Below are 26,119 nucleotides of genomic sequence, written 5' to 3'. Positions count from 1 at the left end.
CAAGGATATAAAACCTTGCAAGTGGGTACACACGCACACACACCCACTCATACTGTTGGATAAGAAAGTGGTTCGCAATGTTATATAGTCTTTATTCTATCTGTCATCGAGTGGAAAACAGAATCACAGCCAGTAACAATGAAACATCTGTGGCATCAGCTGTTCTATTGTTGCTATAAATAAACACCGATGTATGTGGTACTGGTCCAGATCTATGGCTTCACATCAACTTCACACTTGTGACACGAGTGCATTCCTCACTGGTGCTTATATGAATTCAAGACCCCCCCAAAAAAGGTAAAACAATCAATGTTATTTATTTATTGTAATGTCTAATCCTGTCTTTAACTCGCTCAATCGTTCACTCACTCACACACTCACTCATCAGGTTACCGGAACTATAACTGAGGTCAACTCTAAGGTCAACTCTGTCGAGGTGTCAGAATACATCATTCACGACTGATCCACACTGTCGGTAGGCCAACGATGGCAGGATTCAATGCCTGCCTTTACGAAAACCTCCCTCACAGATTTACCCAGACTTTGGTTATCGTTCAGAGTTCATAAAGTTTGCGTACATATGGTTTACGCTATGAGCCTCGAAAGAACATGTATTCATACACACATCCATCCATCTCCACATACATATACTAATACATACATACATACATACATTCATACATGCATACATGCATACATACATACATACATACATACATACATACATACATACATACATACATACATACATACATACACACATACACACATACATACACTAATACATACATACAATCACTAATACATACACACATACATACATACATACATACATACATACATACATACATACATACATACATACATACATACATACATACATACACTAATACATACACACATAAATACATACATACATACATACATACATACATACATACATACATACATACATACATACATACATACATACATACAGACTCCAAAGTACATAAAGTATGAAATGGAGCCCAGATGACGAGACAGGGATGAGTATTATGCTACAAGGCTACAATGTTGCATACTAAAATATAGCTCCTATCTGTGCCTCAACTTGAGTCTGCAGCACAGCTACAGTGTGGCTCAAGCCAGCCTCTGAACAGTCCACCGCTCATTGCCCTAACTGCTGTGTACTGAAAGAGTATCCAAAGCCCCGAATAAAACACACACCGCCACTCACACTACACACCCACATCACCGTGTGTGTGTTTCCCTGTCCGCTTGGCGCCCCCCCCCAGAGGGCTGGAGGCCGGACCAGGCCGGTGCTCCCCCAGGATGGCCGCCACCAAGGCCTCGGGCACGGTCACCGTGCCGCCAGGGCTCCTGGGGCTGATGGGGCTCCGGGGGCTGAGGGGGCTGAGGGAGGGCGAGGGCAGCGTGTCCGGGGAGACCAGCCGCTCCTTCTTGCCGGCGGAGCCCGGCGAGCGGCTGCCGCTCAGGGGGTCTTTGGGCCTCGGAGAGAGGCTCAGGCCCTGGAGGGAGGGCAGCGGGTTGGAGGGGACGGCGGGGCTGCGGCTACGCCGGCTGCTGCGGCGCTGGTGGTGGTGTTTGCCTCCGTTTTTAGGGCTGGGGCTGCGAGAGGAAACACTCAGCAGGACCAGGGTGCTGTCGTCCTCGGAGCTGACGTCTGAGCTCTCGGCCCCACCCGAGGTGGGACTGTGCACGGGGACTCGGAGCTGAGCGTTGGAGGGTGGGCTTTGGTTAGTAGGAAAATAACCAGCAGTCCTAAATATTAGGGACTGACGCTTACTGCATATGTTTGGTTGTTGTTGTTTGTACCTGGATTGGCCCTGCCATTCCTACGATGGTGTTCATGTTGTTACTGTAGTAACCCAAAATGTATTCTCCATCTTCTCTCGGAATGTCTTCTTCCGGAAAGGTGACCTGATGGACGGAAGGTAGGAAGTCAACTGAGTATTCAACCTGAATTCGAATTTCTAATATATAAACGTATCTATCTATATATGCATTACCTGTGCAACATGCTCTCCCTTGGCCCAGATGAAGGCTACATAATCCTTATGATGTCTGAATCCAACCTGTGTAGAGTAATATTAGAAGGTCATTGCCTTGTATTTCATATCAAATGAAAAGCCATTGACCAGTTCCTACATTACCTTGTAAAGCGCCACCCAATCCCATGAGCTGCGCTGGTAGCTAGACGCTACGCTGAACCGGACAGTAGCGTCCGATACGCTGCACCATTCCTTCTCCACCTGCAGTTGTACCAGTGGGATGTCCACCTTGAAGGGGAACTGTGGAACACATTTTATCAGTACAGGAGAGGATGATAGAGACAGAGAGATAGACAGAGAGAGGGAGAGAGAGAGAGGGGGGGGGGGGGGAAAGAGAGGGAGAGAGAGAGGGAGAGAGCGAGAGAGAGAGAGGGAGAGGGAGAGAGAGAAGGGGGGAGAGAGAGAGAGAGAGAGAGGGGGAGAGCGACAGAGGGAGAGAGATGGAGGGAGAGAGCGAGAGAGGGAGAGAGATGGAGAGGGAGAGAGGGGGAGAGAGAGGGAGAGAGACAGAGGGAAATAGAGAGAGACAAAGGGAGAGCGTGAGAGAGAGAGAGGGCGCAACAGAGTGGGAGAGAGAGAGAGGGAGCGAGATAGAGAGAGAGAGGGAGAGTGGGAGAGACCGAGAGGGAGAGAGAGAGGGAGAGAGAGAGAGAGTTACATGGGTGTTTGTTCCGTGGCCGTTGCTGCTACTGAGGGATAAGACTTATGTTGGGGTCAGAGGTCATGATTGTTTTGCTAGCGATTGTACTGTTGTGTACAACAGGAGGCCAAGTGAATATTCCTCCCACATGTGCCAACACTTCATGTCACTGTAACCCCTTTGACGATGTGAAACAAAAATAAACTGTCCGCAGTGTGGGTAGAATCAACAGGGAATAAAGAATATTGGTGAACTATTGTAACATTTTACCTTTTTTTAACAAACACTATGAGAAAATAATAGTTGACTGCGCCTGCCTCTATTGGAGACCATTTAGATCAAAGCTTTCGGGCAATTTCTGACCTATAAAGGCTTTTCTTCTCTGATGGTTTGGGGAATCTATCTGCCCTGTCAATCACTTTCACGCAGATAGTGTTATCATCTTAATACCACGGAAGAAAGCAGAACTCCATGCTCCTGCTACCTCTCTCGCTTTCAAACTCCTTGAATGGAACAGCTTGAATAGGAAAACTCACGTGAAGGGAAAAGATGGCGGACACTGGCTTATGGTCGCTGACGGTGTAGTCCATGTGGCTGCGGTACTCGTGCTGCGTCACCTTGGTGGTGCCGCCGAGCCATGAGGTCAGGCCGCGACGCAGAGCGGCGCTGTGGTTGGGGACCGAGGAGCCGGTGCGGCGGAGGCGCCACAGAATCCGGTCGGTCCAGGCAGGTTTCCGCTTCTTGGCACTGAACAAAACAAGATGGTGGAAAGCTTCAGTTAGTGTGCGGTAATATTAAGTATTATCTAGTGATATGTAGTCATATGTAGCAATATGACTTCATATGAAGTCATATGAAGTCATATGTAGCAATATGTACTAGTATGCATTACTATGTATTAAAATGTTGCAATGTATAGTATTATGTAGTAATGTGAAGTTATATGTAGCAATATATAGTATTAGTATATGCTACACGTGAACCTCCTAAGATGGTGCAATTTGTTTGGTTCGCTGTCTCGGGATATTGGGCAATATCCCATGATTGAGATCTCAAACTCGGGATAGCGTGACGGTCGTCTCTTCAAGCTAATAAAGAAAAAATAAACCGCTAAGAGTGTTAACGTGTAGTATATACTAAAATAATTATTCAGAATAATTGTTAAATATATAGTAATATGAAGTAATATATAGTAATATGAAGTAATATATAGTAATATGAATTAACATGAAGTAATATGAAGTAATATATAGTAATATGAATTAAAATGAAGTAATATGAAGCAATATATAGTAATATGAATTAACATGAAGTAATATGAAGCAATAATAACATGTACTATGTGGATATATGTAGCAATATGTACTAAAATGCATTATTACACGGTAAAAGTCTAATATTTGCATGTAAAAATGGCTGACAGACTAACTTCCCCAGGAGAAAGACCCTGAGGATCTGGGCTGCACCTACCTTGTGTCATACGTGTGAGTGCCCACATCAAACTTGTACGTAGGGGGAAAGTTGAGCGGGCCCTCCGTGAAGCCGTCCAAGATTAGTGCTGTGTTTTTAGCCATGTTAAGCTGTTGAAGACACGTCATTCATCATCAGAGCGACCAGAGCGATATGGGAATATGCGTACATTTAGCGTCTCAGCACCCAAGAGAACGTCTTACAGAAGGCCTATCAATACAGAGATGAAGGAGCTGCCTCACCTGGTCCCTCTCCCACAGCAGAGGCAGTTTATGGCTGTCGACGGCACACTTCACCACATGGATGTCATAGTCCTCGATACGGAAGTTCAGGTCCCCAAACCAGAACACCACACTGGCAAGAGAGTGTACAATATTCCATTTACCGTACATTTTTACGTTGACACGATTTAGATTAAAAGGACCCGTGTGTGGGAGGTTGATAATTCATCACAAGCCATTTCAAAGCCAATGTATTTGTGACATCACAAGTGGGTCCACATCCAGATGTGTAATGAGTAGATCACCTACTGCTTGTCCTATCTGGTGAGGCGTGCCGATTGGTAGGCTGGAGTTGCGACCCATACATCTTTCTCCCCAGATGTACGACACTCCCGACTCCAACTTGTGATATCAAACGTGGACCCTCCGCATTTAAGACCTCACAAGTGGACACTCCGCACTTGTGACCTCACAAGTGGACCCTCCTCACTTGTGACCTCACAAGTGGACACTCCGCACTTGTGACCTCACAAGTGGACCCTCCTCACTTGTGACCTCACAAGTGGACACTCCGCACTTGTGACCTCACAAGTGGACCCTCCTCACTTGTGACCTCACAAGTGGACCCTCCGCACTTGTGACCTCACAAGTGGACACTCCGCACTTGTGACCTCACAAGTGGACCCTCCCCACTTGTGACCTCATAAGTGAACTCTCCACACTTGTGACCTCACAAATGGACAACCCAAAGCAGATGGAATCTCTAAAATGGCTTGTGTGTTGACTGATCAACCCCCTACCCGGTGGTAAAATGCACCAGATGGTAAAATACTGGCCCTTTAAGATAAGAAAAGCAGCTCACTCGTGGTCCAGCACGCCGGTGGCGGTGCCGCCCTCAAACTGCTGCTGCTGCAGAATGCTCTCAAAGTCCTCCATGCGCTGGTCCAGATTCCTCATGTGAGCTGGCAGGTGGCAGTTGAGGAAACAGACGGGGTGACCAAACATGGTCATCCTGGTGCTGACACCGCCTTTATTACCCTTGGTATTCAAAGAGGGGGGAGGAAACAGTGAAAACGTGACCAACACAACAGATGCCCTGTTACATTTTGTTCTGTTTCCCTGGCTCAGTGAATCAACCAGCTAGTGTGCTAAGTTAGCACCTACATGCACTGCTAACCCGGTAGGTAAAACGCTTGATTAGCTAGTTCCCAGGTTTGACTGCGACATGTAGTGTTATGCTACTACATCATTCTGTCTCTCTATTAACCAACGATCAACAGTCTTCACTTGCTTGTCCATGATGGCACCTAAGTCCATAAGAATATGTAAACAGAGGATTTCAAAACCCGAACAAGGTTGGAGGGCAGGTATCCATAGAGATATGCAAATGAATACTGAGGCTCTAAAATATAATCTGAAATTAGTCAAAATATGTATTATGTAAATAGAAACCAAATTGTAGGTGGACCACATGCTCTCTTTTCACCACTTAATTGTAATAATTTGCATCAGCCTTTTAAAGAGAGAAACCAGACTCAAACAATGAATGCACGGCAGAATGCACGCAGGCACCCGGGTAGGTAGGTAGGTACACAAGGAGGCCATCGTTCGTGCCGAGTTAAATGATTGGCCAGGCTTATTACAGGCCTGTGACAGTCACAGATACAAAATTATTACCTTTTTTTGGTCTATGCATTTGATTTATTGATCTCAGTTGGTATTTAAAGAGCTTTTAAAGAAATTACAAAATGAAATACAAATAAAAGAATGCATTACCTAACTTTGATATATATCTTTATATTAAACAAATCATAAACACATTTACCCCAAATCTTACCGAATTTACCTTCCGTGGGACTGAAAATAGCTATTTGATAAAGCCTGCCTCATTTTATGCTCCTTTTTTAATGTCAATGTTTAGTCAATGTTCTTCAAAAACTATATATTTTATTTTAATGGGAGAAGCCGACTCTGTTTGAATTCATAGTGAAACGTCTGATCTAGACCAGTGCACCTGTTTCTATCAGAATACTGTGTGTGTGCGTGTGCGTGTGCGTGTGCGTGTGCGTGTGTGTGTGTGTGTGTGTGTGTGTATGTCTGTGTGTGCGTGTGATTGTGCGTGCGTGTTGGCCAACCAGTGAGACAGACGATCGTGCTGTTGCTGCACTGACCTCAAACAGAAGGAGACTGCACCACGGCCCAGGGTGATGCTGACATTAACATGCAGGGGACGGTCAAACACACACACACACACATACACACACATACACACACCTATACAAGCACATACACATGTAAATGCACACACACATACACGTACACACACACACCCCTATAAATGCACACATACACACACACATACACACACACACACACACACACACACACACACATACACACACACACACACACACACACACACACACACACACACGCACACACACATCTAATACACTCACACACACCAACAGACACAGACAGACACACACACACACCTCTACACAAACGCACACAGTGTGCCAGTGTCAACAAACCTATCTATTTAAAAAGGGATACTCTGTACTCGTCTCCTTGGTAATGGATCTTTATGTATCAGGGCACTGTGATATATATTCATAAAACGGATAGTTCCGGTCCTTGATTCTGATTTCAAGTAAAGCAATACTAAACACAACACAGAGACACACATCTGTGACTGCATAACCATTCATTATTTGTATTAATGCCAATCTCAAAGTGTGCTAGCCTGTGTTGCTTGGCAACCATTTTCCTGTCTTGAGGAACTATGTCGCTTGACAGAGGAATGTTTATTTGTTTTCAATAATTGATGCATTTTATATTGATTTTGTGAATTCTTACGAGGTAATCTATCGCAACCATGTCGTGCCTAACAACGCCCCCTAGCTGTTCTAAAGTCACTGTAAACAGCAGACTCTCTGGCTTATTGCTTATATATACTCTATATATACTCTCTCTATGTATATTTATATATTATGTATAGGGAGAGAGAGAGAGAGTGAGAGAATCTATGTATACAGTATATATATATATATATATATATATATATATATATATATATATATAGATATTTAAATATGCGTACCCAGCAGCCACCCAGTCCCGTGCGTGTTTTCTCTGTCTGCACATCTCGTAGGAACGGCAGGTGTGAGAACTTGGAGAAGGCCAGCAGTAGAACCCCTTGCATGCGCTGGGACGCCACCTAGAAATAGAACATAGAACAAGAATACTGTTAGTCGCACAACATCAGTGAAAACAAAAGACCAACAGAAAAACACTTTTGTCACACAATGACACGTTTCCGTCATCATCTGACGACTAAAGCTGCTTACTGACCAACACGTAGCCAAAGGGACCCAGAGTTTCCATGAAGAGCTCGCTCCACTGGTCGGTGAAGAGAGCATCTTTAAGCCGCTTGTTAATCATGGAGTTCACTTCCTGTAACCTGCGGAACACACAGAACACAACACATAATTAGCCTCTTAAAGAGAGAGTCAGGGAGAGAGAGAGAGAGAGAGAGAGAGAGAGAGAGAGAGAGAGAGAGAGAGAGAGAGAGAGCTATATATATATCAGTGGAGGCTTCTCCATTGAGGAGAGGGAGGAAGATCCTCCCTAACATTGTTGAGAATAAAACATTTAGATTGCCCCGACTATTGTAATGAATTAATGCCCTTAAATATGACTACTTTATTGCCTTTGAATATATAATGTTCGTTTCCCTGGGTAAAGGGACATTAGCACCCCCTATCGCCTATTGACAATTACTTCAGGGAGGAACGTCCTCCCTCCGCCGCCGTCCACTCCCATTCATTTTCCCGAAAGTACTGGCGGCCGGTGGATAACATGGGTTTCAATGGAAGAGAGGAGGAAAATCCTCCTCTGAGTGGGTGGGACCTTAAGGGGTCTGATTCGCGCAAAAATCTATCCGTCTGCGCTATGAACCAATAAGCAGGATCCCTGGATGTTGAGCAGTGTTGCCAGATTGGTCCGATTTCCCACCCAATTGGGCTACTTTTAACCATGTTAGGCTGGAAAAATTATCATTGGGCGGGAAATCTGCCCAATCTGGCAACGCTGTCGATAACAAACCCGGTCTGCATTGCCGCGGTGCTCAGTCTGAGAGACGCAGAGTAAGTGAAATCTGCGATAGCGAGATCCTAAATGCACAATGGAAACATTGGAAACGGAGGACATTGTTAACGTCTTATTACAAAAACCATTCCATTCATTCAGAAAGAGGTAGACCACTTCCCAAAATCAAGGTCATCAGAAGTAATGGCAACGTCAGTGTTGTGAGTGCTACATGGTTTGCTAGGTACGCATGACTTACTGGTAGCATTACAAGCAATTGTAACTGAAAATAAACATAGCTAAATAACTTCAGTCAGTGAGGGCAATAATAGGCCCAGATTTTTTTATTTACTTTTACAAATCAATAGTAGGCCTGATTTGACTAATATGCTTTGCATCCTTTCCTTCTCAAATTACAGTGATGCCACTGGTGGCTTTGTATACATTTTGTTCACATAACTCCCTCCCTGCTATTTTGTAGTTCACCAAAACACCCTGAAACAACTTGAGTCTCACATTCTTATGCCACCATACACCAACAGTGCAAGCAGGCCAATGGCAGGCCAATTCCTTCCTCCCTCACTTTAAAAACCACCAGCCGCCACTGATATATATATATATATATATATATATATATATATATGTGATTGGGCAAGGGAGTAAAGATGGAAGTAAGGATCTGTCTCCTCTGGTATCGCAGGAATTGCAGGCTCACCCGATGATGAACATGTCTATAGTTCCATCCACCACATCCCGGCCGAAGAGAGAGGTGATGTCGACTGGAGGGACGGCTGAACCCACGTTCCATGTGACTATATACACCCTATATAGGTGGGAGAGAGAGATGTGACTGTGTACAGCCTATATAGGAGGGAGAGAGAGATTGACTATGTTCACACTATAGAGGAGGGATAGAAAGATGTGCCTATGTTCAACCTATAGAGGAGGGAGAAAAGTTCATAGCATAGCATCACATTCTTAGGCAGCTATATGTAGCTATATGACAAAGAAACAACCTCTTCTAATTTCCCAGGTTTGTTTGTGTTCCCAGTTTTAAGTGTTTTATTATCAAATGACCCTTGAACATGGTTTCTACGTGGGCACGGGTCATGTAAACAGAATAGATAATAAAAAAACAGACAAGCAGCAACGAAACCAACAAGTAAATAAACAAATAAATAAACTTACTTTCCGTTTTTTCAACACTAAGAAGGATGATATTATTTCAAAGAAATAATGAATACAAATGATAATAGTAAACAATAATAAGACTACACACCTGAAGTCATTGGTCTCTCCTGCCGGGGTTGATCCTCCAGGGGTCTTGTTGTCGGGTTGGGGCCCCGGCCCCGGCCCTGATCTGGGGGGAGGCAGGGTGGGGGGGCTTGGCTGGTGGTTGGAGGCACAGGTTTGGGGGCTACGGGGGCTGTGGGGGCTGTGTTGAGTCCGTGAGGGCTCGCTGGTGGGGGATGAGGAGAGGCATCTGGCCCCCTGGGGCACCGTGATGCAGAGGGGGTTGCAGGGGTCCTTCTCCCGGGAGCGGACTTCGGGCCCCCGGCACGGCTTCACCTTGGCCCCCAGGGTGGTGGGTCTCGGCCGGCTGATGCTCGCGAGCGGCGCCGGCGTCCAGGCGGGCCCGGGGTCGGGGGGCGGTTCTGGGTGTTGACGCGTCCCATAGGTCGACCGCCCCTTGAGGGCCCCTGAGGGCCCGGGGCCCCGTGGCGGGTCCTGGCACACGGTTTTGTGACGTTCATCTGACGGGCGGAAAGGGTGGGGCCCAGAGTCTAGGGGCCCGGCGGGCTCCAGGGTTCCCTGCTTCTGCTGCATGTCCTGCGTCCGCCTGCACTGCACAGAGAGCTCTGTGGAGATAAAGACGGATCAATCACCATATCACATTCAGAAGGTCCTTATGAATATTAATAATGTTAATACTGTTAATTATGTTTATTTATTTTTAAAAGGCAGCCTGATGATGATAGGATATCGGGCAGCACTTCAGCTATTCATAGCGTATTTTTCAAAGGTGTGCCACAATTATAAATGATGATGGTGATGGTGATGATGATGATGATGATGATGATGATGATGATGATGATGATGATGATGATGATGTTTACATTTGTCGCGGAAAAGGGATCGACTTGGAGGGAAACGGGACCCAGTGAAAGCAGGTACACAGAGTCCATCTTCTGTTGAGCTTCTGAGCGATCCCTCCCCACACAAACACATCCCTTTGAACTTACGTCATCAGGGGTGTCAGTTAGGTGGAGCAATGAGCATGTGTACGGCGTCTGGGAGTGATGACATCGAGGGCCTTCAACCTTACACTCACAACAGTCTGTCTGTCTGTCTTTCTGCCTGTCCCTCCATCTGTATCTGACTCTTTCTCTCTCTTTCTTTCTGTCTCTCTCTCTCTCTCTCTCTCTCTCTCTCTGACTGTCTTTGTCTCTTTCTCTTCCTGTTCATCAGTCTGTCTCTCTTATGATAACCCCCCACCCCCCCAGTAAGACTAGTATAGGTGTGCATGGCACAGCCCACGCACCACAACTGCACAGCTGATAATGGATATCAGCTCGTGGGGAGATAAGGGTCACGGAGGGGGGCTGGCTTCAGGCAGCTTCAAAGAGTATAATATCACACACATAAACACAACCTCTCTCGCTCTCTCTCTCTCTCTCTCTCTCTCTCTCTCTCTCTCTCTCTCTCTCTCTCTCTCTCTCTCTCTCTCTCTCTCTCTCTCTCTCTCTCTCTCTCTCTCTCTCTCTCTCTCTCTCTCTCTCTCTCTCTCTCACACACACACACACACACACACACACACACACACACACACACACACACACACACACACACACACACACACACACACATACACACAGACCACCAGTGACCCACCCCCAACGTAAATAAGACACCTGCTTTACTTATTCATGGCGTGCAGTTGGGTAGATGGCTCGCGCCACGTGACATCACATAGTAGCAACCAGTGAACGGTTTTGCGTTAACGATAAACGACCAATGAATACGGTTGTATTAGCGTTAACTGCGCGCTGTCTCCAGGTGACCTGGCTCCATTAATAATTGAGGATATTGCCGGAGAACATAATAATGATTCTTTGTAGGTGAAATGATAAAGGCTTTCACACCCTGACATGGAACACAACGGAATCCCTGGAGGAATCCGATGGTTTCCGTCCTGCTCTTTATCCTTAGAGGGTGTGGAAAACACAAAATGTATTTCACTTACCTTCCACGCGTTTCCCAAGGTGAACCGCAAAGTGATACCGACTGAGATTCACGTGTAGCGAAGCATCACTTTCCCCTTGTTGTGTTTTTCCTCGTTTCTCGAAAGGACAAACTGCTGTGGTGGTAGAGACGAGAGAACAAGGTCGAGAAGAGAGAGAGAGGGATGGGGGAGAGAGGGATGGGGGAGAGAGAGATTTCCCTCTCGAGTCAATCACCTCGAAGGACAGATGAACACCGGTACCATGGACAGCGGATCTCTGTCACGTCCTGATAAATCGCATCCCGTAAGGGGTAAGTGTCATGGGAGGAAGAGGAGGAGGATGAAGAGGAGGAGGTAGCGTTTGACTTCTCTAGGTCCATGGAGTAGTAGATGTTTGATATCGGTGGCGTCTGAGTATGAAACGGCTCCTCTCATTTGTCAAAGTGATGAGCCATCACGGAGAGCTTAAAGGGGTAAACGGTGCACTAGTCCGTCTGTGGTAGTCGTGCACCTCCATGCAGTTCCGACCGGTCTGCCATCAGACTACACCTCTCCTCTTCACGAGCCCGCGACAGAAGTGGGACCAGACGGAAAGGTGCACACTCACTGATCGTAGTCCCAAGCATGGGTGTTTTTTTTTTTCTATAAATAACTATAAGTCTAATCAATGACGCAATAATCCTCGATGCGCGTCAAGAATTAAACGTCAATCTGTCCCCGCACGTGTGCTACAATGCACTCAGTTAATGCATCTCATTGAAAGTCACCAACCACAGAAACAGCCACTATAGGCCCACGCTGGAGATATAGTGGCGGGACTACCGCCTCATACTCACAAAGCCTTGAGTTTAAAAAAAAAAGTGATGTAAAACAATATAACAATAAATAAATAATATATAGGTATATATATCCAATATATAAGGCTATTCGTATATGTCAAACATTTATTTTATAGGGCCTACCGGTGTATCAGTATAGTAGTCCTACAGTCTCTCAACAGACTAGACCAGATCATTATTGATTTTGTAACTACAATCCCATTCAGCTTTGACCCTGTAACCAAGATATGTTTTAATATGATTTTAGACATGTTTTATTAAAGAGGAACAAAAATAATGTCTATAAATTGTAGGCTTTAAAAACAATGTAGACATGCCTTGAAAATCCATTGCCGCCTGCATGCGTTAAATGCAGATCTGTATAATCTCAGCAGAACATGATGTTCCTAAGTACCAGCTGTCCACACACACACACACAGACAAGCATTTACTAACACCTACAAAAACAAACTGCAAATAGAGCACTCTACAAGGATGTGCAATTATTAAAAAAACACTTTTATACTTAGTGGTGAAAACACTCCATGAAACCAAAGCTTATCATCATGGTGAGTTCTGTACATTAAGTACAGTGTCGTATTTCGTTTGATGTAAGAGTATATCCTGTTTAAAAAAAAATGGTGTAAAAGGAGAATATGTTGCCGTAAAAAAAAGAATAGGTGTAAAAGAAAAATACGAAGATGTTGCCTTCTACGTCCTCTTTTTGGTTTTGACCAGGCCTTTCTCCACCAGACATCGGTAGAACTCTTGGATATATGTGTAGACACACTTCCAATCTGGCTCTGCCATGCGCAGTAAGTCTTCCACATCCAGCAGGGGGGGACAATTTGCCAACTTCCTGCAAACCAATAAAAGGGGGAAGGAGAGTGAGAGAGTGCGAGAGTGAGATTGAGACAGATAGTAAAGGGAAGGGAAGAGAAGAGAAGAGAAGAGAAGAGAAGAGAAGAGAAGAGAAGAGAAGAGAAGAGAAGAGAAGAGAAGAGAAGAGAAGAGAAGAGAAGAGAAGAGAGTAAAGAAAGATAGTGATAGTAAAGAAAAGAGAGGGAGGGTAGCGAGAAAAGTAAAAAGAGGGGTAGAGAGAGTCAGCTATAATTCTAGTTGGTTGAGGAAATGGATGGAAACATTGATATAACAGTCTAGTATACAATGTAATTGCACATGAATAAAGGAATGTATCAATAAAGGAAGTATTTGATGTGCAACAGCGTTATTGAACCACCCCAACCCTAACCCTAAAGCATGGAAGTCGCTCCACGCATCAACCACAAACCAAATCACAGTTGACAGTACGTAGTACCATACGTTATGACGTATGAATGAGGCGCTGTCACATCTTGCAAATAAAAACAAAGATGGAGCCGCCAATTCAAACGAGGCCTATGGTAACTCACTCTGCGGTGGTGAACGCCAACTCAAAGTTGTCTCTGCGGTTGTTGGGGTTGAGGGTGGAGTACTCGAAGGCGTCCGGGAAGAAGCGGTGCACTAGTGCGCAGAACGCGATGCCGTCGCTCCAACTGGAAGAGAAGTTCTTGATGGTCACCCCCTGCAGCAAAACACAGCAGAGTTAGTCATGTATTTGTAGAGCCAGCCATCCCAGTTGTACAGTCTCGAAGGCCTTCAAACAGGCCCCGATGATATATACTGTACTGTATATGCTAATCCTGGGCCTCTGAAAAGGGGAAAACTCCCCTATACCCCGAGGGACCTGACGTAGCAGAAGCAGCTAGGGGAGGGCAGTAGGTGACACAGGGTTTACCTCATATGGCTCCGTTTTGGCGCGACACCAATCCAACAGCATCTGCTTGACATTTTTAGTGTTGGGCGCTGCGGCGGTTGGGCTTTTTACACTGGTGTCTGAGCTGTACAGTAAACACACACAGACACACACACACACACACACACACACACACACACACACACACACACACACACACACACACACACACACACACACACAGGAGATGCATACAATGTGTGCTTACGGTGACTCTTTAAAAAGGACTTGTATAAGATATACTATATTGTGGATACAATTTCGCTTAAACGATAAAAGTACATACTCAAAGGGTCACGTAAGCTTTTTTTAGTGAAGTACAATGCTCATAAACTAAGTGTAGAAGTACAATGCATTCTGGGACGTCGAAGCAACGCATCATAGTGGGTGATGGTGTTGTGCTGTCCTACCTGCTGGCCGTCTTGGGGGGACCGTTAAAGGACATCTGAATGGGTGACACCGGAGTCTTTGGTTCTGTTCGGTCAGGGAGAAAGTCAGGAATTTGCATGTTAGTTTAAATAGTTTATTGATTGATTTCATAGTTTAAATCAATGGAGTCCGTTTGTTTGGGACTCTATTGTAAATAAAGAGAGGTTGGGGGGGGGGACACTGACTTGGCTGCCCTCTTTGGTTCAGACCCTTCATGTCCTCCTGTCTGGACCCCCGGTCCTTCTCCCTCTTATCTGAGGTCATGGAGGAAGTCAAACAAGATGTTAACATCAATAAGATACATTGTACCTGTAGTTCCGTTCGAAAGAAAATGTACGTATAAATATATTATATGTAGAAGAATTTAGGGAGCAAGAATAAGGGGGAAATGAGGCAGAGGAAAAGATTCCATCTGTTCACATAATGTGAATGTTGGATTGATGAGGATGAGAGGATAATATAAACAAACATCAATATATTTATATTGGCAGGGGCTGTGAGGGTTATTTGAAGCTGTAGTCTTTACCTCTTTTTGTCTTAAGCAGTTCCCTGAGTGCAGCTCGCAACATTTTCCTCTCCTCAAAATCAACAGCTTTATCCAGCTGGAAGACAGAAATCCACTTTAAACAGGCGCCCGCCTGACATAAAATACTAATTGAGCAGCAAAGAATCCTTGAAACATTAATCATTTTTTAACAAAATTCTCACTTTGGGATTAAAAAACTCTTCAGTGCGAGCCAATTCTGGTCTTTCTAATTACTTCTGTCATCATAACTGTGTACACCATGTACACCGTGTGCAATGGTGACATAAACAACATAGACTCAGAACAACAATTTATGTTATGTTGGTGTCTATGTTAGGTGGACATGACTATCTGAAGCAACATTCATGATAGAATGAAATGATTTAAGTACCTAAATAAACGAATGAAATACACATGGGGCCTGATTGAGTCTGTGTGTCTTCATGTACATACGACCCATCAAAGTGTGAATAGCCTTGTGTTAGTAATGCGTTAGCGGTGGTCATTGTCACATCGGCTTGTACTGCCTCACCATTTTATTGAGGACATCTTCATCCTGGATGGCAGCGATGTCCTGGCTGCTTGGGGGATCGGAGGCTACAGCAGCGTCGGCCTCCATGTTCTGCCTGATCAGACAACTGCAGAAACAAAGTTCCAACAATTAAGGGTTTGCTCAAAAAATACTACAAAGCCTACAAATGATTGCAAGAGGAGTCAAAAATGTCTTTCAAATAGTTTCAAGTCGACCAATCTTGTAAGATTAGAAATCTCTCAATTAGTTGGCAAGAATGTATGGAGCAGGAGAATAAGTGGGAAAACAGGCAAGAACAAGCAACAAGATTGCATCTGCTCACTTAATGAGAATGTAAACTGTTGGAGGGAGTCTAAACCAACGTAAACCATGCAGTGGCGTGTAGGACCCACTGTTATGTTCGTGTTTATTAAAGAGTCCCTCATTGTTTCTCAGCGACAGGCCCCAGTGCAGCAGCAGAGAACTGTCTGGAACAAGTACATATATAGTAGTGTAGCACTGCATGCAGAAGTATGCAATAACAACGTCAGCACTGAGCACCAAAATCAAAAGTTGTCAACACATGAAAAACACATAAACTCAGGATTATGTGGATAGATTTTTAATCTAGTTATGTTCTGTATAAAATGTGAATGTGTGTAAATGCATTGTTTACCTTTATAGACATTCATCAAGTGGAATTTTGGTGTGAAATCGTCAGTGTCCTTCAGAGTGCTGGTAATGTGTGGCTGAGTGCTCCTCCAGCAGCTGTCCTGAAGTCTGTGGTGTTCTGGCTGTTGAGAAGTCCCTGTCCTTCTCTTTATACCGTAGCAGTAGAGAAGCGTTGTGTAGCCCGACCCCCTCCTCACACCCACCCACAACCCAATGCTCCATAAAAAGGACACTTGTTCAGATAAGCCACTTTTGCTTGCCCAACTTTGGAATGACTGAGTTGTGTTTTGATTGAGTCTCATGGTTCTCATGTGTTGTGCAACTGGCCATCGCTAGATCTAAATGAGATCCATCAGCCTCTGTCAAAACACGATTTAATAACATCAAAGCGGGGCGAGTGAAAGCAAACGCCTGACAATATCTTTAATAAAGCAATACCAGTAACATTAAAGGTAAACTAAATGATAACTTGTAGTCTATATGAGTTCAATCATGACATCACATCACAATGATCGCCTCCATTTCGGATGTTAAGCATAGGAATTTTATTGGTAGTAATTGTGTTATGTAATTTTTACTAATTTTCTTAATAACTAATTATTTATCATTATGGGGCGACATTTTTGTGTTTGAAACTGTCAAAGGTTGTCACACTTAATGGGCATGTTAACATTTTGATTAGCATAGCTTACAATATATTTATGTTTAATAAGAATTAGTTATAATAACACAACTGTCATCTATACTGTAGGCCTACATAGACTTTCATCACAAAATGGTAGGAAAAAAGAAGTCCCATAATGCATTCCGATGTACAAGTCCTAAAGGATACACAAACTTCACAGCGGGCACATCTTGTAAGACAGAACCAGAAGAACCTCCAAGGTGGCAACCTTTAAACATGGCAATTTACATGCCATAATCTAGCGTTTATATGTATGCTTTGGATGTATTACTTTGAATATCCCCATTAATGTCTCCCTATGATCACATTTTTTACATTCCTTTAAAGGAGTGCTGATTCCTTAGGCACTTCAAGAGTGCAGTCTTCACAAGTGCAGTGTCTGTGAATTCTCAGGAACTGAATGGGTTAAATCATACCAAGGAGAATATGAGCTAACAGCACTGCCTTATTGAGGCAAAGGCTGGAGCGCGGCGTTGAAGGGAGTCAAGATGTCTTTGTATGAACCGATCGGTATATCTCCTACGCATTCTGATTCAGCCAAATCAGCACTTAACACTCCAAGAGATGCCAGTTAGTGAAATATAGTCTATTAGTCTAGTTATGTTCCAGCAATTCAGCAGCATGCTGAATATTTCGTAGAATCATCTATGTAATGAAGTGTATAAAACCTCTCAAACGGCGCCATCAAGTGGTGAATTTAGGTATAATCTAGGATACTGTGGCATTTAGTTACTTTTCAGATCCTCTCCAGTAAGGAAGACCTGAAGGGATAATGTCTGTGAATTCATATGTCACTTGGTGAGAACGCCACGTTATCAACTGAGGCAACTGGGTATAGTCATGGCTTTTAGAGAAGACACGCATTGTAAATGGGAATTGTGGGAAACATTCATTCCCCATGACGTGCAGATGTGATAAACATCTGTCACAGAGGCTTTTAAGAATGTGTTACTTTTCATGCTCATGAATATTGTTACGCCTCAAAACGTCCCCTAAATAACAGTCTGGTACAATTCAAATTTGAAAGAGACAAGGTGCAAAATTGCCATTGTTTAACTTTTTTATATTTGCGCCAGCCATATTGTAAAATACATAAATATTAAAATAACTATATACACCCACGTTGAAAACTGAAACAATGCGTATCACAGAACATGCGTTGAAGGCTGGATCTCCATAGCTGCTACGGAGGACTTGGCCAAACACAATCGTCATGTACCAAAACACAAGTTGCGAAACCAATTTAAAAAATGACAGGACAATCCAAAACAAGTTAATGAGAGTATCATAACGGTAGCATATCCTTAACTCTATGTGGCCATAAAGTTGCAGTCAGTTGAAATGAGTATTCCTTCTTAAAGAGAGAGACAAAACACTGTTTCAAAGTATTGAAGCAGTGTATACATTCGGTTAAGCTTTGTGTGAGTGGCTGCCCATTGCAGTGTGTTTACTTAACTAAAAGGCAAGGCTTGGCAAGCCTGACATTTGAGGAAATCATTAGTCATTAGAATCTGTACATCATTCAACCTCTAATCGTTGACACTTGATTAAGTAATAATGTATTATTGCATCGGCCATAGCATGTAAAGCTGAGGCATTATTCTAGTTTTCATTGTATATTTCACATGTTATTTTCTTGTATTAAAACCGTTTACTCTTATTATTGTTTTGTTTTTTTTAATGGCAACATTGCTCCCAGAATATGCTACAAGGCCCCACTTTACCACCAGGTGAGAGGTTCCTGTGACCTCACAAGCCGTTGCTAAAAGTATCCATTTGTGACATCACATAGTGGGATGCACCAAGACGTGTATTGGACAGGTCAAAGGTCAGGGTTACAGACACTGCACCCTCATTGGCGGACTCTACCAACCAGTCAGGCTGGAGAAGATCAAACCATCATGCATCAGTCGACTCGTGATGTCATAAGTGGATAGGCTTTTAAATGGCTTGTGATGACTCATCTTCCCCATACCTAGTGGGTCACGAGAGTGGCCAGTACTTAATGTGATCTAGTGTGGCTAGGATGCTGGGACATAATGTGAAGGTCACCATCCTGGTATCATGTTTCAACAAGCCATCAGAGCTTCCCTGACATGGAGCCTGCCAGCGCTGTGTCTACTACTAAACCAATTGCAAGGAAGGAAGCTGGCACATCGGCCAATGAGACAACCAGGACTCTCTGTTCAGTGGGGAACTAGACCTCTGTGTCATAATGAATACAGTGGATATTAAACGTCAAAACTCACTCATCGGTTTGACATCTAGTGGCTGAAAAAAGATCATACCATCAGCTTTTATACGGCACCCCCTACCGGAAAAGGCAGAAATATCATCTGAAAAGTGACAAAAACATCGGCAATATTATTTAAGCTCCTTATAGATGCCTTAGCATCCTGGATCCTGTTGTATAATCTTTACACTAGCCCTGTGTGAAACATATGTGCTATTTGACCTGTGACCAACCTTAATCAAGCAGAATAGACAGATCTTCAGTAATAAAAGTTAAAGCATAAGCTTCAATAATCTTAATCTTTAAACATTATTCTTTTAATTATACTGCATGTTTTAGATTGCAGGTTCAATTTGATTAGCTTATATATCCTGTGATTTTTATGACCAGATCATCATAAATAACATTATTTTTCTTCAAATAAACAAAAATGCATTGTATGCATCAAAATTTAGAACGTGAACAAAAACAGTCTCACGTTCATGTCTTATCTTCAGCGACAGCACAGACCAAGGACTACATTTAGACTATAGACTACTAGAAGAGGCACCTGCAGTTAAGAAAAATCAACAAGCTGGGCTCTCATTGGTTAGATCCTCAGAAGCATTCACAAGCTCCGCCTCCCTTGTCTTCTTTTCCACAGGGAGGAGAGCAGGGAAATGGAGTTGGGACTCCTTAGAGTGTTACGGTCTAATAATAAAAGATAATAAGCCACTGTGGGAAAAGGTCACTAATTGGAGTCATATTTGAAAAGGTTTTTAAGCCGTGAAACTTAACTAGTCTGCATTAAGAGGGGAGCTGTGCTGAGCTGTTCTGTGGCCTCTGAGCTGCAGCAGAGCAAATCATGTGTTACTCCCGGCACCAGAAGAGACGCCCTGGCCACACATCAACAATGTCTTGTACCAAGTCTTGTAAATTACGCAACTGATGCATTGGTGTAGTCTCACACACTATTGCAATGTACTATTGCAATTGCAATAGTACATTGGTTACCTAGTCTGCCTGGCCTTTGAACCAGCTTAACAGGCTTGCGAGTGACACACACACACACACACACACACACACACACACACACACACACACACACACACACACACACACACACACACACACACACACACACACACACACACACACACACACACACACACACACGTCTGAAATGAACAGTACCTTGAATACAGTACTTTAAAATAGAGGTGCCCATTTCGTTGTTCAGGCAAAGCTCTAACTGTCCCTCACTTCAGGATCCGTCTGTCCCTGACATGCAGCTCTGTCCATCCCTGACGTGTAGATGTGTCTATCCCTCAGGTGTAGACCCATAGAAGTGGACGAATAGAGTCGTTCATCCACGTTCACAGTGCGGTAAGTATAACAGATCTCATCATGAGGTACCAAACAGTTCAGTGTGCTACGCGGGCATCAGAGCATTCTGAAGGACCCCGGACAAACCATCTCCACCCACACCAACCCCCTTCTTTGCGGTTTCTCGTGATTTGCCACCATTGCAGAAAATAAATACATTGGCACAGTGTAAAGTAAACAAAAACAAAAATCTGATCCTTAAAAATTTAAAAACCAAATAAAAAAACCAAACATGGTTTTGTCGTCATCAGCATGAATGGCCTCCCGAGAACCCGATCCCTCTCCTTGTCCTCTAGATCCAGACCACCCACTGAGGTAGCCACCAATAGCCCGCTTCAAACCGTCATCTCCCTCCCCCTCCCCTTCAGTCCATCTTCTCCCGCTCTGTCCTCAGAGATAACCTCTCCGTGTTGTGGTTCGCCGCAGTCAGCCCAGACACTCCAGAAGAAGCTCCGTCCTCCTCCTCCTCCTCCTCCTTCTCCTCCGCCCCGCGGTCCCTCTCCGCCTCCCCCCGGTAGCCCTCACCCTCACCCCCATCCCCATCCGTGTCTTCACACCGACCCCCCGCCCGCGCCCTCGCCGTGGCCTTGGCGGCGCTACGTGCGTCCATGTAGTCACCGAGGAACTCCGAGTTCTGGTAGATGAGCATGCCGCTTAACGTGAGCGCCACACCGGCGTAGCTCAGCGCCGTGAGCTCGCTGCCGAACAGCAGCTGGGAGAGCAGCAGGTTGCCCACCACGCTGAGGTTGCCCAGGATGTGCAGGGTGACGGCCGAGGTGAGGGCGATCACGCTGCTGCTGGCCAGGTTGTACAGCACCGAGCCCAGGCAGCTGAGCACGATGAAGAGCCACAGGTGGCCGTCGTAGTGCCGCGGCCACTCCAGCAGCGACCAGTTCTCCAGCGCCAGCGCCGCCACCGTCAGGATGCAGAAGCTGGGGATGGCCATCAGGTAGAGCAGGAACACCGAGTTGATCTTCTCCTCCTGCAGCAGGATGCCTGCGGAACAGAGGAACCACGACACACAGCGCTGAATACCGAGGGGCGGGGCACCTCAGTGCTCGAGAGATGAGAGGAATGCAATTGCAATAGTACATTGGTTACCTAGTCTGCCTCGCCTTTGAACCAGCTTAACAGGCTTGCGAGTGACACACACACACACACACACACACACACACACACACACACACACACACACACACACACACACACACACACACACACACACACACACACACACACACACACACACACACACACACCTCTCTCTATGTCAGTGTGTTTCCCATAGACCAGGTAGCCATGTGGGTAGGATGTGGACTGCAGACGGGGGGGAGATTAGACATGGGACACCTGACGGGGACGGGGGTAAGACATGGAGTCCTGCCGGGGGGGGGGGGGGGGGGGGCGACACGCATTGGCTCATTCGCGCACAAAATACATTTCAAAGTGGACCGGCCCACTTCCTGATCTTCACAATCTGCAGTCCCTGTTGCTATAACCGCATTTCACATTAATCGCAAATACCCTGCTGCTTCGGGTTTTCCTTTGTAGGCGTGTTGAGAGGAGGCGCGGGCGAATTTGCTGTCAGTGCGTGTGCAGTGATAAGCGGGTTTAACCAATAAGTGGTACCCACGCACCATTGGCATGTATGCACGCTTGTCTCTGTGTGCGTGTGTGAACGAGAATGACAGGGAGGAAGAGTTCTATGCGGAGATGAATGAACGGAACGATATTTATAATTCAAAATCGCGTAAAAAAGAAAAGAAAAGAAAAACAGGATCAATTTGTGGCGCTCGGTGTTCATTCGGCGGCGCTTCGCCACACATTGGTCTATGTATGGGAAACACTGCACTTCCCACTGAAGGGCATGCCAGTCATTTATCCTGGCGGTATGCCAGTATTATGCCAGCTGTTGGCCTGAGTAACGGTATGTGTGACTCAGTGAAGCCAAGACTGTCAAGCCCAGAGGTAAACATCACAGAGGGACACCACAATGACAACACTAGTTTCGCAGAGACGGAAAGAGAGATGAAACTAGAAACATGACCGCACCCTACGCAGGGTCAGGTTGGTTTTTTCCTTCAGGATAAACAAAAACATTGAAAGTCATGAATTGAGGTGAAATGATAAGGTGCAACAACGGTAACGTTTGACTTTACCATGGGATTCATATAGCCTGGATGATTTATGACAGCCCAAAGAAGGGTCAGGGACTGAGCTGTGATGAACGGGAAAAACACATTGTTCCACTGACTGCAGAACGACACCAGAATACTGATTCAGTCATGTAGGACTACGGCATTCAATCTTTCTTCTGACATTATGAACTACATCATGCTCATTTAATGGTTCATTGCCTGAACAAATTGTCATCACAAAACCATGCTTGTCTGGGCGCAGCAACTTAACGGAATGATCTTAGGGGGGCCGTTACGTAACTAACCCACATGACAGCAACTCACACAGAGAACATCTGTCTACAACTAGCGGCACATGACTTTACAATGTTAGCGGGAGGGTGTGGGGAAATGATTGGTTGGGAAAACACTAAAAGTATTCCCCAGACACAACGCCCTCCGGGTGTGTACAAGACTTAAGGCAAACTGTAAACGTAAACTTTTCCAGACCTTCAAATTACAAGTGTGAGCCACCACTTAAATTAGGGTACGCGGTTGGAAAGAAGTTATTTCCATTTTTACGACGCACGGCGATGAAATGTATTTTCCGCTTAATGTCTGTAGGGTTTACACGTATTCCACTCCATAATGGCGCCAACGAACTTAAATCAAATAATAAACCCAATGACACTGACAAACCAAACCTAAACCTAACCTAAACCAAACGAGTCTAGAAAATACTTACTTTGCTGAATAGACTTGACGCCCCTCAACATAGTGGCGGCAAACACGAAGAAGCAGCCGGTCTGGTCGAACTGCACCTCGCCCATGATGCTGAATGAGGCTCCGAGGCAGATGGGCATCATTGCGGTGTACTTGAGGATGTGGTGCTGCTTGCCCAGGATCAGCGTGGAGATGGCCAGGGTGAAGAGCGGCGTGGTGGTGTAGATCATTTGGGCGAAGGACAGTTGCACGTAGTTCAGGCCCATGTTGCCGAAGGCGATGCTAGCGCAGAACGTCAGGCTCAGCAGGAACACCTTGCAGCGGGCGCTGTGCGACAGGTCCGGCTCTCCTCCGGAGCCTTTGTGTCGGAACGTCCGCAGCTTGATCAGCCCATAGTCCACCACGATGGCTGTCAGCATGTGCAGGGCGGATAACAGCAGCGGGTACCTGAAGTTGTACACAGCGAATATCCATTTGTTGAGACTGGAGATGGTGGTTCCTGTGACGAGCCAGACAATGACAGCCGACAGTAGATGAAGCATCTCTGAGAGTGGTCTCCTGCCTCTGGGTTCCCGCTGGGTGACCTCGCTTCTGGAGAAGCCATCGTCACTAATCATGTTCGTATCATTCTCGTCTCTGTAAAAAAGAACAACACGTGTTCACATCGCAACGAAACAACAAACAGGCGTTCGATATTTGTCTTTCTCTGGAGTGGAGGGACAGACTGCTCGTTTCTCCGATGCGGGCTGATATGAGTCGCCCGGGTGTTGTGTTTTCTTTCACTGCACAAGTAAACCTGTATTCCATACCACCTAAAGCCACGCGCTTGTATTTTGCTTCTGATCCCTGTTGTGTAAGAGGTACCAACCCATAACCTAACTCACCCCACCCATACCAATCGCAATCCCGGATGCTACACCAGGAAGCCTGGCGAAAGGGTGCTTTCCCCTCATTGGTTGACCGGGAGGTGGGACCGGCCTCCTCTCCACATCGAGAAGCGATGATTGGTTGCTCTCTTGAAACAACGAAATTTGACAAAATAAAGAAATACATACATGGACCATACGGTCGTGATCATGAAGATGCCAGACTAGCACCCCTTCGTTTTTAGAGGAACACTTTGTCCGGACAATCTGTACTACACTGCGTTTAACCGCTAGACGCCAGTCCTCGCGTGCAACATGTGTGATTTAAATAGCAGATGACGTCATGCCACCATCGCGCGGTGTCTATGAACCACAAACCCAGTACGGACTAGTATAAACAAAAACATTAATAATCAGGCGCGCACATTGCCGCACACACCACATAAAAGGGCCAACGCTCATATATACCAATATATATTTGATGTAGCCTATTATTAACCGCGACAACATTATAATGTCAGAATTGTTCCGTAGCCAGCCTGGCGAGTGGTGCCTGAATGTCACTTGACACTGGTATCTGAAAATTGTGGCCTCGACTTGTGTTGTTATGCTACAATCACCTTAGCCTCCTAGCACAGCCTTGGGTTACTAGCTAGCTTCCTGCTCACCTCGTCCCAGGCGTTCTCGTCTCACGACGGGACACCTGGAACCGGATGCTTCTACTGAGCGTTATCTGAGGGAGGGCGGGTCTTCAGGTAACTGGGTTTAGCGGCAAGAGAGATGGAAGGACTTGGTTTACGTTACATGTTTGGGATATTGCTCAGTCAAATTCCAATTCGTCCAATCTCCATATTCATTCTCTCTGTTGTGTGCTTATTCCTCTGACCCGGGGCATTTTAAAGGGGCTTACACAACACATAGGAAGTATGAGAACGGAAATTGCGTTGCGGTAAACCCGGATAACAGTTCTATGCAGGATCCTCTCTCAGCCTAGCTACCGACGCTAGCTACACCGGAGCCATGAGAATCACATCAGGTAACATTAAACGGCAACCTCAGCATATAGCTTTCCGTCTAACATTAAAGATCGAGTCTGTCTTCCTGTAACTACATTAAAGCAAAAATGTCCCGGGGTTTTGTTGTCGGTTACTTTACCTATGAGTAACTTGGTGTTGACAGCATCCCAGCAGCAGTATCCTCCCGTCGGTCGGGTAGTGTGTGTCTGTGTGTGTGTATTTTTTTGTACGTGTGTGTTTGCGTTTAATGACTCATTAAACACTGCAGTGCACACTGCCCTACTGTGGCTAGGCTCTATTATATAATAATAATAATAATCATATACGATCTTAAGTCTTAATTATCTTTTAATGCATCGTTTTCAAAGAAATCACTGAAATGAATTATTTTGCTAATCCAAAACGGCATATGCTGTATGTGAACAATGTGACTTTTCTTTGTACACAACACTGCTCCTCACCCATACATCCTCAAACTCACAATCTTAGAATTATAGTAGATAACTTAAGTTACAGTTGTGTTTTTATTTGAGCTCAAAAACAGAAATGTTCGAGGTCATAGGGCACAAAAGGTGAATTCACATCATGTTCATTGAATAAATATAAACTATTTCCCTAATTAGAGGCCGAGGTCGTAAACAACTAAGCGTGCTTCAGCACTCTAAA

The 26,119-nt window shown here is 45.1% G+C and overlaps 3 protein-coding genes across 6 annotated transcripts; all 3 read right to left on the bottom strand.

Moving 5' to 3' along the window:
• Positions 1–882: 882 nt before the first annotated feature.
• Positions 883–12,542, bottom strand: inpp5ja (inositol polyphosphate-5-phosphatase Ja). Its single transcript, XM_030355131.1, has 13 exons — positions 11,719–12,542; positions 9,754–10,333; positions 9,190–9,297; positions 7,740–7,848; positions 7,489–7,605; positions 5,248–5,423; positions 4,407–4,518; positions 4,165–4,274; positions 3,231–3,441; positions 2,157–2,294; positions 2,013–2,078; positions 1,819–1,923; positions 883–1,715 (listed from the first exon to the last, which is right to left on the bottom strand). The coding sequence occupies exons 2-13, from the start codon at positions 10,299–10,301 to the stop codon at positions 1,221–1,223; spliced, it is 2,295 nt and encodes a 764-aa protein (XP_030210991.1). The 5' UTR covers positions 10,302–10,333; positions 11,719–12,542; the 3' UTR covers positions 883–1,220.
• Positions 12,543–12,753: 211 nt separating this feature from the next.
• Positions 12,754–16,604, bottom strand: smtna (smoothelin a). Its single transcript, XM_030355161.1, has 8 exons — positions 16,453–16,604; positions 15,798–15,903; positions 15,266–15,341; positions 14,925–14,993; positions 14,721–14,784; positions 14,293–14,395; positions 13,928–14,079; positions 12,754–13,374 (listed from the first exon to the last, which is right to left on the bottom strand). The coding sequence occupies exons 2-8, from the start codon at positions 15,882–15,884 to the stop codon at positions 13,227–13,229; spliced, it is 699 nt and encodes a 232-aa protein (XP_030211021.1). The 5' UTR covers positions 15,885–15,903; positions 16,453–16,604; the 3' UTR covers positions 12,754–13,226.
• Positions 16,605–16,978: 374 nt separating this feature from the next.
• Positions 16,979–25,669, bottom strand: slc35e4 (solute carrier family 35 member E4). Of its 4 annotated transcripts, none has more exons than XM_030355142.1 (3): positions 25,593–25,669; positions 23,594–24,207; positions 16,979–21,727 (listed from the first exon to the last, which is right to left on the bottom strand). In XM_030355142.1, the coding sequence occupies exons 2-3, from the start codon at positions 24,186–24,188 to the stop codon at positions 21,096–21,098; spliced, it is 1,227 nt and encodes a 408-aa protein (XP_030211002.1). In that variant the 5' UTR covers positions 24,189–24,207; positions 25,593–25,669; the 3' UTR covers positions 16,979–21,095. The 4 variants fall into 4 exon arrangements, with proteins under 4 accessions (XP_030211002.1, XP_030211004.1, XP_030211005.1 ...); XM_030355144.1 differs by lacking the exon at positions 25,593–25,669 and adding an exon at positions 25,242–25,467; XM_030355145.1 differs by lacking the exon at positions 25,593–25,669 and adding an exon at positions 25,106–25,236.
• Between the last annotated feature and the right edge of the window lie 450 nt (positions 25,670–26,119).

The sequence above is a fragment of the Gadus morhua genome, chromosome 4, assembly GCF_902167405.1.
Source record: "Gadus morhua chromosome 4, gadMor3.0, whole genome shotgun sequence".
NCBI lineage: Eukaryota > Metazoa > Chordata > Actinopteri > Gadiformes > Gadidae > Gadus > Gadus morhua.
The sequence above is the reverse complement of the archived record's forward strand: the minus strand, read 5'-3'. Positions and strand labels throughout refer to the sequence as shown.

Excerpts from the sequence above, each read along its gene's own strand:
- inpp5ja (XM_030355131.1), bottom strand. The coding sequence starts at position 10,301 with ATGCAGCAGAAGCAGGGAACCCTGGAGCCCGCCGGGCCCCTAGACTCT. Across the intron at positions 4,519-5,247 it reads ACCGGCGTGCTGGACCACGA|TGTGGTGTTCTGGTTTGGGG; the intron begins GTGAGCTGCTTT and ends CTCTCTTGCCAG. Across the intron at positions 2,295-3,230 it reads CCGCCATCTTTTCCCTTCAC|TTCCCCTTCAAGGTGGACAT; the intron begins GTGAGTTTTCCT and ends TGTGTTCCACAG.
- smtna (XM_030355161.1), bottom strand. The coding sequence starts at position 15,884 with ATGGAGGCCGACGCTGCTGTAGCCTCCGATCCCCCAAGCAGCCAGGAC. Across the intron at positions 15,342-15,797 it reads AAGATGTCCTCAATAAAATG|CTGGATAAAGCTGTTGATTT; the intron begins GTGAGGCAGTAC and ends TCTGTCTTCCAG. Across the intron at positions 14,785-14,924 it reads GAACCAAAGAGGGCAGCCAA|AACCAAAGACTCCGGTGTCA; the intron begins GTCAGTGTCCCC and ends CTGACCGAACAG.
- slc35e4 (XM_030355142.1), bottom strand. The coding sequence starts at position 24,188 with ATGATTAGTGACGATGGCTTCTCCAGAAGCGAGGTCACCCAGCGGGAA. Across the intron at positions 21,728-23,593 it reads CGTCAAGTCTATTCAGCAAA|GCATCCTGCTGCAGGAGGAG; the intron begins GTAAGTATTTTC and ends TCTGTTCCGCAG.